Source organism: Panthera onca, chromosome B1 (genome assembly GCF_046562875.1).
Source record: "Panthera onca isolate mPanOnc1 chromosome B1, mPanOnc1 haplotype 2, whole genome shotgun sequence".
NCBI classification, from domain to species: domain Eukaryota; kingdom Metazoa; phylum Chordata; class Mammalia; order Carnivora; family Felidae; genus Panthera; species Panthera onca.
The window spans coordinates 61,701,812-61,713,965 of record NC_138342.1 but is presented as its reverse complement, the minus strand read 5'-3'; the positions used below and the strand labels follow the sequence as shown (position 1 = coordinate 61,713,965).

At 44.7% G+C, this 12,154-nt stretch overlaps 1 protein-coding gene across 2 annotated transcripts in view; it reads right to left on the bottom strand.

Annotated features, from left to right (window-relative positions):
• The window catches only part of FAM47E (family with sequence similarity 47 member E), a 36,965-nt gene that overhangs the window by 24,138 nt on the left and 673 nt on the right, over window positions 1-12,154 (bottom strand). For both annotated transcript variants that reach the window (XM_060654832.3, XM_060654831.3), the window contains exons 2-3: window positions 7,567-7,936; window positions 5,248-5,387 (exon numbers count right to left, since the gene is read on the bottom strand). In XM_060654832.3, coding sequence (XP_060510815.3) covers window positions 5,248-5,387; window positions 7,567-7,936 — 510 coding nt within the window. The remainder of the gene's footprint in view (window positions 1-5,247; window positions 5,388-7,566; window positions 7,937-12,154) is intronic.

Sequence of the window (12,154 nt, the reverse complement as noted above, 5' to 3'; positions counted from 1 at the left end):
TCTCTCTCTCTTGTCCCTAAAATCCAGCCCATTAATAAATCTCGTAGGTTTTAACTCTGTCTCTTTCTCTGGACTGTTGCAGTGCTCCTCACTGGTGTCCCTGATCTTCTCTTGGGGCCTGAACCCCCAACCGCTAATTCATCTCTGCACTGCAGCTAAAACAGTCATTTCAAAATATAAATCTGGCCGTATCAAATGCTGCTACCCTTCACCCTCAATTAAACCTCTCGATAGCTTCTTTTTTTAAATTGAGTTATAATTCCCATACCATAATACTTACCATTTCAAAATATACAATTCAGTGGCTTTCATATATTTACAAAGTTATGCCACCGATACCATGATCTCATTCTGGAACATCTTCATCACCCCAGAAAGAAGCTTGTAAGCATTGACAGTCATTCTTAATTTCCCCCATTCTCTCTGCTCCTGAAAACCAGAAATCTACATTCCACCTCTAAGGGTTTGCCTATTCTGGACAATTTATCTGAATAGAACCTTATACTATATGATATTTTGTGTCTGGTTTCTTTCACTTAGCATAACATTTCAAGGTGTGTACATGCTATGACATGTATCAGGACTTTATCCCTTTTTATGGCTAAGATTCCATTGTTAGACCTCATTTTGTTTATCTATCATCAGTTGATGGGCACCCGAGTTGCTGCCCCTTTGGACTATTGGGCATGGTGCTGCTCTGAACATTCAGGTACAAGTTTTTGTGTTCAGTAGCTTCTTGTGACTCTTCCAATGAAGACCTAAGTCTTAACTCAGTTTCCAAGGCTCTTCATGGCCTGGTCCTTGCCTGTATCTCCAGATTCTTCTGGAATTGTGCCATCCTCCCTCACTCTCTGAGCTCCAGCCGTAGTGGCCTTCTCTCAGTTGCATGAATTCATCATGCTGCCTTCAGCCACGGACCCTTTGTACACGTTGTACCATCTGACTGCAATGCCTTCTGCATTTCCTCATCCCCCCCCTTATGTTTCAACACACATGTCCCTTCCTCAGGAAAGCATTCACATAGGCTTTCCCCAGAACCCACATTTCATTCCTGGCAACATGTACCTTCTTTTCACAGCACCTAAATATTAATTCATCCATCCACTCATTCAACAAGTATTTACTAAACACCAACTATGTACTAGGCACTGTCTTAGGCATTAGAATTTAGCTGTAAATAAAGCTTAGGCCCTGTCCTCACATAATTTGCAATTGATTAGGGAGAGACAGATAGGAAAGAGGTAAACATATGCCAGGTGATGGAGAGTGAGGACGGGGGCTTTTAATTTGTACAGAGAAATCCTTGCTACCAAAGTGATAGTTGAACAGAGACCCAAAAGAAGAAATTAATCAAGCCATGCAGATATCAAACTATGCAGACACCAGGCAGAAAAGAAAAGCGGGTGCAAAGGCTCCAAGGAATGAGCGTGCTAAGTGTGGATGAGGAACAGCAAAGAGGCCAGTGTGGTTGGAGGGGCAGGATTAAAGGACAGAGTAGCAGACAGTGAGGCCTGAGAGGTCACAGGGGGCCTGATCATAGGGATCTTAAAGGCAACTGTAGGACTCTGGGTTTTAATCTAAACGAGTAAGCAACTGGAGAATTTTTGTTAATCAGGCAAACAAAAACATAGCATTTGTTGTCATCATATATATCCTGCAGTAAATTTTTTTAAATTGAAGTACAGTTGATACACAATGTCTTATTAGTTTCAAGTACACAACACGGTGATTTGACATGTCTGTATGTTATGCTGTGCTCACCTCAGCTGTCACCGTGCAATGCTATTACAATACCATTGACTCCATTCCCTATGCTGTACCTTAACTGGAGAAGTTTGAGCACAGGAATGATGCTGAAAGAATCATTTTAACTATTGTGTGAAAAATAGACTGGGGCAGGGAGTGGGGGTAACTCCGGAAGCCATGAGACTAGCTAGAAACTATTTCAATCATCCAGGCAAGAGCTGATGGTATCTTGGAATACAGTGACAGTAGTACTGTAGCTGAGAGTCCAGATATATTTCAAAAGGAAAGCCATGAGGGTTTGTTGGCAGGTCACAACTATTGTTTCAAAAGTAACTGGAAGAAGGGCACTGCCATTTACTGATCAGGAGAAGACGGAAGGGTGAGTAGTTCTGGGGAAGAAATCAAGAGTTCAGTTTTGACTCATTGAGTTTGAGATGCCAATTACACACCCAAGGACAAATGTTGAACATCCATATAAAGAGGGATTGGATGAGGTCACTTAGGTGTGAGTAAACATACAGAAAAGATGTCAGGAGACTGATGCATTTAATATTAAAAGGAAGATGAGAAGGGACCAGCAAAAGAAGGTTGGGGAGAGGGTCATTGAAGTAGGAGGAGAAATAAGAAAGGGTGTATTCAAGAGGCTAAGTGAAAAAAACTCTTTCAAGAAAGAGGACATCATCAATTTTGTCAACTGCTACTGACACATCAAGCATGATGATCACAGAGAAGTGATGAGGTGACACAGAGGTCAATGGTGACCTTGACCAAGGGCAGACCCATTGCAGTGCTGATGAGTTAAAGAAAGAAGAGGAAGTAAGTATGGGCACCTTTTTCAAAGAGTTTGCTGTAAGGGAAAGGAGAGTCTGTGCTCAATGAGAGTTGTTTTGAAATGGGAGATATTAACTCATGCTATGGTAGGCTGGTAACGGCCCTGAAAGAGATCAGGTACTAATCGTTGTACTTTACTTGGAGAAACCATCTATATAGATACAACTAATTTAAGGAGCTTGAGATGGTAAGATTATCCTGGATTACCTGGGTGGGCCCTAAATGCCATCACTAGTGTCCTTGTAAGAGGAAGGCAGAGGGAGGTTTGACACACACACACAGAGGAGAAGGGGATGTGAAGACAGAGCAGAGAGAGACTTGAAGATGTTGACCTTAAAGACTGGAGTGATGTGGCCACGGCCATGGAATACCAATAGCCACCAGAAGCTTGAAGAAGCAAGGAATGGATTCTCCCCTAGAGCCTCTGGAAGGAACATGGCCTGCTGATACTTTGATTTCAGCACAGTAATGCTGATTTTGGACTTCTGGCCCCCCAAACTGTGAGATAATAAATTTCTGTTGCTTTAAACCACTAAATTTGTGTCACTTTGGGTTTTTTTTTGGGGGGAGGGGGATATTTTTAGAGAGAAAGAGCACAAGTGGGAGAGGGGCAGAGGGAGAGAGAGGGCAGAGGGAGAGAGAGAGAGAGAGAGAGAGAGAGAGAGAGAGAGAATCTTAAACAGGCTCCATGCTCAGAGAGGATCCCATGACCCTGGGATCATGACCTGAGCTGAAATCATGAGTTGGACACATAACCGACTGAGCCACCCAGGCACCCCCAATTCGTGTTACTTTGTACAGCAGCCACTGTACAAGAATATGCTAACAGAATATGCTAAGAGTATGCTGACAGAAAAACTTGCCATTACATACTTATACATTCATTTTATGATGATGATTTATTAAGATATTAGTTTTGTTCATTTCCTCTATACTTTTACCTTCTCTCTTTTCAAGTAGATTACCCATTTGTTTTTCATTTCTTGCCCTGGAGATTTCTTCAGGGTTGACCAGGGAAACTGCCTGCAGTTAAAGGCACAGCCCGCACTGTGCAGAACCCCAAGCTCGTTGCAGCAGTCATGTTAGATGTGACAGGTGACGCAGGAAGACACGGGTGGGTGGATAGAGTGTACCACAAATGGCAAGAATAGACAGAAGAATGAGTCCCAAAGACCAGAAAGAAGTTAAAGATCCATCCTGCGATTATTGGGGACCTATCCCACTTTCTTATAGTGTAAGTAACGACCATGATTGAAAGTTTGCTACTCAGTGGGATGAGATGATATAAATAGAAAAAGGAAAGTGGTTTTTTGTAAACACATGGCTTTGTGAACTAAGATTCATACCTTCTGTCTGTACTCATGCTCCCTTCCACAGCACACTGTGATCACCGTGAGGACAGGGTCCTAGCCTGTTCACCACTAGGTCCTCAGAACCTAGCATTGTCCCTAGGTGCTCAGTAGTACTGTGGTTTGTTGTTGTTGTTGTTGTTATTGTTATTTTGCATAAAGAAAACCAGCTAATAATTCACTGAAGATCCATTAACTCAAAAGATGCTCCTAGGGCCACACCAACCCACACTGTTAAAGTCTCCAAGGGCAGCCCTACTTAGAACACTCCTCTCTCTTCCTCAGCCAGGTTCTGAGCAAAATAATACAAAGGGCAAAGATGGAAGCTAAAATATGACCTTTACTACTGACAGCGGCCATGTTGGAGCACATGGATCTAGGTTCAAAAGGACTTGTGAGTGAAATCCAGTAACAGGTGGACTGTCCCATGGGGACCCCAGCAGGGACTGGCCAGGGTGGGGCTCCCTTCAGGAAAGGGAGCTGCGTTTCCCATGGGCCATCTCGCTTCCTAGTGGAAGAAAGACAGAGTGTGCCCAGTCTCCCCGGTTTTACCAGGGGGTACACTCAGCAGCCAGAACGGTGGGGCTCCTGTCACCTTGTGCGTCACTTTAGCAAACACGTATAATTTAATAAAAGCTCTTCGTGGCCATGGGCCTGGGTTCTCTGTGAGTGGTCTAGGGTCTGTGGGTAGGCTGCTCTCCAGTTCTCCCACACTCCTGAGGGCCCACCAGTGATATCATTTAAAGTCACAAGACGAATTGGTATCCCAAATCTATTTTTGTCAAGCATATTTACCACGGCATTAACATTTTAGGTTAAATATTACATGACCTGGGAATAGAAGAGTGTGATACAAAGGAAGGTTGCTGTGAAAATTAAACAAGTGAATGCACAGGTATGTTTGAGGGTCAAATAGAATGTGTTGAAAGTACTTAAGCATCATCTTTTTTAAGAAGTTTTTAGTTTTTTTTTTCCTGCCCTACAAACTACTAGTCCCAATCGTATTGAACAAAAGGGCTTTTGCCATAGATGATTCAAAGAGCCACTGTGGGCCAATGAATCCGGTTTTCTGCAGTTTTCCCCTTCCCGAACAGCTCTCCTACAGTCATATACACACACCCATGTTGTATTGCTGGATAATTCACATCCATTTATGAAGTAAACACTAAGAAGAGGACCCAAGGCTCCTCTCCTTTCTCCTTGGGAACTTAGTTATTTTGCTTCTCACAATTATTCCAAAGATGAGGGGCTTTGAGAAGGTCAGTCCTCGAAGGTTTCATCAGGTGACAGGAAAGAGCGAGGGGGTAAGGACAATACTTACAGTCCCGGGTGGATTTCAGTAGAATGTTTTTTTAAAAGTTTTGTCGGTTCCTTTGTTCTTTTCCTGATGCCCTGACAATAAGCCCAGGTGTCCTCCAGTTTCCTGACGGGATCCAGCACTTCTAGCACCTTTAATAAGAGCTACAAACAGAAAACAGCCTTGAAGAGAAGAAAAATGTGCTGAAAAATAAGGCTCCTTGATTCTAAAATGGACCAGACCAACAGCATGCCCCTCTGCTTTGCTTTTCCAGCCGGTTATGCCCTTCATCAGTTTCTGTGCAGGAACCGTGCCGGGCGCTGGGGTAAGCATCCACCGCCTAGACATTAGGCAGTGCCTCTAGAGGGCTTCTGTAGTTTTTGATGGCCGGGCGTCGATTCTTCCTCCTATACATAACAGTATCTAGATTTTTCTTTGGACCCCAGCCTCACTCCACAGGCAGGTCAGGTCAAGCAAGACCACAGTGACTGGTTTAGGAACAGGCACATAATCCAAAGTTTACTCACGGGAACTGCGCTATAGGATTTTGCTGGAAGCACGCATATAAAAAGAGGTGTTCTTGGTAGCATTTCAATCTAGAGCTGCTCATGGCTGTCATAATACCGCAGGAAGAGATCCTGCCTCAGAAAGAAGCCAACACACCCAGTTGGGGAGGTCAGACATGGAAATAGGGGCCACAATCCTACACACCGTCTGCAAGGATGTGGAAATTATCTGTTTGTCACAGGCTCCAAAGCTCTGGCCTGCAGGAGACAGTGGAGAAAAGCCCCAAGTGGAAAACAATTGATGAGAAATTCTAGTTGTCCTTTCTGTAAACTTCCCTGACATTTGTTTATCCATTCGCTCATTCATTATGCACAAATATTGACTGAACGCCAGGTATTGGTGGAATAAAGTCCCTGCCCTTGCAGAGATTTTATTCCAGTGAGGAGCCCAGTGGTGACAAGTGCTGTGATGAAAAACAGATCACAGTAAGGGATAGAGAATGAGAGTATAGGAAGTGTTATTTCATGAAACACGTGAGCAAAGATCTGAGGGAAGCGAAGGAGTGAGCCAGACAGATATGTGGGGGCAGGTGTCCCGGGCACGGAAGAGAGATCTGAACCAGCATGCTGGCTATGTTCACAGAACAGCCAGGAGGCCAGAGTGGCTGGAGCAGGGTGAGAGCAGAGGAGTAGGTGGTGAGGTTGGAGGAGGAACAGAGCAGGGGTGGGGCAGACAGCAGGCTGTGCAGGGCCTTTTGGACCATAGCAAGGACTTTAAGAAAGGGCCATCAGAGGGCTTAGCAGAGAAGTTTTCCTTCTTTTCTTTCTTTCTTTTTTTTTTCTTTCTTTCTTTCTTTCTTTCTTTCTTTCTTTCTTTCTTTTCTTTCTTTCTTTCTTTCTTTCTTTCTTTCTTTCTTTCTTTCATTATATTTTGAGAGAGAGAAAGAGAACCTCATGCAGGTTCTACACCCAGCGTGGAGGCCCGGCTTAATTGCTGGACCCTGGGATCATGACCTAAGCCAAAATCGAGTCCAACGCTCAACTGACTGAGCCACCCAGACTCAGTTTACTTTTCTGAACAACTGCCATGCTGACTGACTTAGGGAACAGACTCCACGGGTGGGGGTGGGGTAGCAGGCACTGCTAGTTCCCTGCCCAATATCCATTCTGCCTTTTTTCTGAAATCTAACAGAACCGTGTTCTAGGTTTTGTTCAACACTGCAATGCGCCAACCAAGAAACTCAATTTTCTAGACTCCCCAGAAGCTAGAAGTGGTCAGATGAATGAGATGTTTACTAGGAAAGTTATTATTTGTCTAGTTAACCTTTGCCCCATTCCCCCTTCTTGTTTGAAAGGCAGACTTGATGCCTGGAGGTGTGGAAGCCATCCTGAGATCCAGGAACAAGAGACATACGTTAAGGATTGTGGAGCTTGGAATCAAAAGCAGCCCAGGACACTGGTGACATAATGGAGCTGCCCCCTCAACCCCAGGCTAGAGTCACAGAAGCAAGACTGGACAATTCCCCCCTTGGTTTCTCCCTCCAAAATATCCCAAGCAAAAGTAGGCTGGTAGAACGTTAAGGGAAAAGAAGTCAAATGTTTCTGGTTGGCTTCACAGGAAGCATAAGTTGGCCTCACAGGAACCAAAGGGAGTGGTGAGTATGTTGCTGGGAGCAGAGAAAGGAGGGCTCCCAGGAAAACCCAGGAAAACTCTCACCCCCGGGGGTGTTCATCGTCCTCTTCCCTACATAAACATGTCACCCCCTCGAGAGAACTCCCAGGCAACTAAGGAGAATTATTTTCAAGGTCCTCCCACACCCCTAGGTCAGGAAGTCACCTCAACAGGCATGTCTTCCCCCAGATTCGGGTACAGAGCCAAGGGGTGCGGGGTCAGCTGGGCTTGAACATCCGCCAGGAAGGCCTTCTGTGCCTGCTGGGCTGGCGAGAGCTTGGAAAACGAGGCTGCTTCCTTGGGCCGCCTGTGCTGCCTCTTCTTTGGGGCAGGTCGAGGAGCTGTGGGATGAATCTGGGGGAGAAAGGCCTCCTGAGGACCCCGAGTGATCAGACCCTCACAAGGTGGGCAGCCTTTCCTGAAGTCATCCAGTCCCTTCTTCACAAATATCCATCGCAGGCTGTTCAGGGAGGTGGGGCACGTTGGCCTGTGCTTGTGCTTTCTATAACACTTGGAAGGTAGATTCTCTTTGTACCTGGATGAAAACACACCACAGGGATAGGGGTGGGAACAGAGGTTGGACACAGGTTGGAAGGAGGCTGACCTCCACCTTTCTTTTATTTCTTTTTTCTTTTTTTAAAAAATGTTTATTCATTTTTGAGAGAGAGCGTGTGAGCAGGGGAGAGACAGAGAGAGAAGGACACAGGAAGATCTGAAGCAGGCTCTACGCTGACAGCAGCGAGCCCCATGCAGGGCTCATCAAACTCATGAATTGTGAGATCATGACCTGAGCCAAAGTCAGGCACAACCAACCGAGCCACCCAGGTGCCCCCGGCCTCCACCTTTCTTGAGGAGGTGAGATAGGGGAGGAAGGGTTCTGTGGAGAGGGTCCAACGAAGCAGACTCCTGCCTCAGGGCACATTATCACTGGTCTGTGCAAGGCTCCTCCTCTGTTTCCTTGAGTCCGTGTTATCCCACATCCCATTCTCATTGCTCTCCCTGCACAGGCAAACCACTCTCACAGATTTAAGACAAACCCTTTTGGGGAACGTGGGTGGCTCAGTTGGTTAAACGTCTGACTTTGGCTCAGGTCATGATCTCATGGTTCGTGGTTGGAGCCCCGCATTGGGCTCTATGCTGACAGCTCGGAGCCTGGAGCCTGTTTCGGATTCTGTATCTCCCTTTCTCTCTGCCCCTCCCCTGCTTGCACTCTGTCTCTGTCTCTCAAAATTAAACATTTAAACATATTTTTTAAATAAATAAATAATCAAACAAACCCTTTTGCTTGTATGTTCCTTATGATATCTGTGTTGTCTTTTTACACGCATGTATTCTTAATTTACATAAGTGGTACTATTCTGTTTCTTACTCGTTTGCCAGGCACCATATTATAAAGGCCCATCCATGTAAATCTAATTCTTTATTACCAACCTGCTGCCACCATGGTTCATCTATCCACTCTCCTTGTGAAGGACACTTACAAGCTGCAGTTACTCTGGTGACTTTTTCTTGTCCTTTAAAGGACCACAGTGCCACAGTGGCAAGAACCTGGACCCCAGTGACAACTAACTAGCCGAATGACGTTGGCACATCATTGAACCTCTGTGGGCCTCAGTTAACCTCCTAAACTCAGAGGGTCAAAGGTTGCAAATTGGCAATCCATGGGCTGCATGGGGGGGCCTACAAACCTGTCATTTGGTCCCTTTTCTGTTTGAATAAGAATTATAATGGTTAACACACATCAAGGACTTTTCTATAACAGGCATGTTCTAGTGCTTTACATGTATTAACTTATTTAAATCTCATAACAATCCAATGAAGTGGGTACCATGTACTATTTCCATATATTAAGGAAATTGCGGCACAAAGAAGTTTAAAAACAAAACAAACACTTGTGAAAGATCCCACAGGTAATAAGTCCTAGAGGTGGGATTTTAATCCAGGTAGTGTGACTCCAGAGCAAGGTGTTTAGCCACATCGCTAGAGCTTCTGACATATAAAAAAAGTTCACATGAATAATCTAGAATAAAAATCAGGCTCTTCTGGGGACACTGGGTCCACTTTTCCATGGAGCTGCAATTGGCACAGGGGTACCTTCTATAGATGAGTCCTACACCCTCTTATTCACAGTCTCTCCCTACTGCTTTATTACACCCAGTCTGTTTCAGTCAGTCTCCTTACCCACCAGGTCCCTGTTTGCACTGAGCTGTTAGGACATAAAGATGAGATGGAAGAGGTTGACGGAAGAAAAATGAGACCAGTTCCTGGACAATCTAACACTCCCAGACATTGCCTAAGTCAGGACTTACAGACAGGTCACTCATTATCTTATTACCCTGCCCTAGTCAGATACTTCTATATTATTGCTGTCTTTCTCTGAAGCCTCTTCCACCTCCAGACCCCTTTCATCTGTAATGGCTCATTACACCTAATCTACTCCTTTTACACTCATCCTTACAGGCCCAAAGCATTTTTAAGAGCATTCAGCTCGGGGCACCAGATGGCTCACTCCGTTACACATCTGCCTCTTGATTTCCGGCTCAGGTCACGATCTTGCGGTTGTGGGATCAAGCCCAGGTCATGCTCTGCACTGAGTGTGCAGCCTCCTTGAGATTCTCTCTCTCCATTGTCTCCCTCTGCTCCTCCCAGGCTTATGCTAGCCTCTATCTCTCAAAAAAAAGGAGGTTCCAGCTTGAGCCCTCTTCTTTTCTTGTGAGTCCTAGAAACTTCTTGCTTGCTGCATGTGCGTGCGTTTGGGCTTAAACCAGTTCCACTGTGCAGATCTAGAATGAAAGACTACAAAAAGTTGCTCTTTGAAACGAATAAATCATTCTCAAATAGCTAAGTGGTGGGGGTGTTGAAATTACATCGAACCTTGCAATTTGCTGACCCATTCGGCATGACCTACTAGCAAGTAACTTTCTTTTTCTTTTTAATTTTTTTTTAACGTTTATTTATTTTTGAGACAGAGAGAGACAGAGCATGAATGGGGGAGGGTCAGAGAGAGAGGGAGACACAGAATCTGAAACAGGCTCTAGGCTCTGAGTTGTCAGCACAGAGCCCGACGCGGGGCTCGAACTCACGGACTGCAAGATCATGACCCGAGCCGAAGTCGGACACCCATCCAACTAAGCCACCCCGGTGCCCCGCAAGTAACTTTCTTAATATTAGATATCTTTACAGAGTTTATGTTCCATACATTTACAACTAACTCAAGCATCCAAGCACTTCACACAATCAAATCTGATGCCTGGTATTTTTGCTAAAGAACAGTTCTACAACTCCAAACGGGGATAGTATGGCAGCCAGCTCAAACCTCATAGCATGTCGGATCTGGCAGAACCTGAAGGAAATCCAGGCTACCTCCTCCCTTCTAAATGAAGAAACTGAGTTCTGAGAGGCTAACAGGAAACCAGTGCAGCACAAGAGCTTCCTACCACTCTGTTTTGCCTCTTGTAGCTAAGAAACGTGGCTCTGCATTTTGTTAAGTTTATGAAAAAAACTTGACCCAGAAAGTAAAACTGAAAACATTTTTTTCCCCTAAACATTGACTATTTTCAGAGTTACTAGCATATGCTCCATAGATATCTCCATTTTTAAGAACTGCAAAAGAGATGGGGTGCCTGGGTGGCTCAGTTGGTTAAGCATCGGACTTTCGGCTCAGGTCATGATCTTGAGGTCTGGGAGTTCAAGCCCCGCGTTGGGCTCTGTGCTGACACATCAGAGCCTGGATCCTGCTTCGGATTCTGTGTGTGTCTCTCTCTCTGCCCTCCCCCAGTCCCCCCCACACACACCCTGCTTGCTCTCTTTCTCTCTCAAAAATAAAATATTAAAAAAAATTGCAAAAGAGTATTGGGCATTTATCCTAAAGAAATGACAACTTATGTTTATACAAAAACCTGAACACAAATGTTGACAGCAACAGCCAAAAGCTAGAAGCACCTGAATCTCCTTCAATAGGTGAAACAAATAAACAGTCATACAACCATACGAGCAATAAAAATGAACAACCCGCTGATACACAGTGTCCTGTTAGCAGCCTTATGCTGACGGAAAAAAAGCCCATCTCAAAAGGTGTTACACTGTATTACTCTACTTGTCTAACATCCTCAAAAGAACAGAGTTACAGAAATGAAGAACAATTGTGGTTGCTAAAGGTTGGGGGTGGGAAAAGGAGTGCTGATAAAGGGGTTGCAAGAAGTAGTTCCCTCGTGGTGAGGAAATACTTTTGTATCTTGGTGAATACATATGACAAAATTTTATAGAAGTACACACAGAACTGCAAGCAAAAGCTGATGAAATCCAAGTAAGGCCCATAGCCTAATATATTGTGCCAATGCCCGTTTCCTGCTTTGGTAATGAAATACAGTTGTGTAAGATGGCACCCCTGGAAGCAGCTGGGGGAGGGGTGCGTGGGACCTCTGTGCTATTTTTGCAACTTCTTGTGCGTCTATAATTATTTCAGTACAAAAACTTTGAAAATGTGGGAAAAAAGATTCCCAAAGGGTTGATAATTGCTAAAATGCATACGGTACACACTCTATGTCAGTAACTGCTTTACATGTGACATAGCAGTTAATCCTCACGACGATCATATAAAGGTGATTCATTTTGTTGTTCCCATTTTACAGTTAAGCAAACTGAGCCCAGAAGCAGCAAGTAACTTGTCTAAGGTCGCTAGGCAAACAAGAAGAGAATTGACCTTCGACTCCAGCCTTTCTGATTCTAGACTTTGGAATCAACTACCATACCG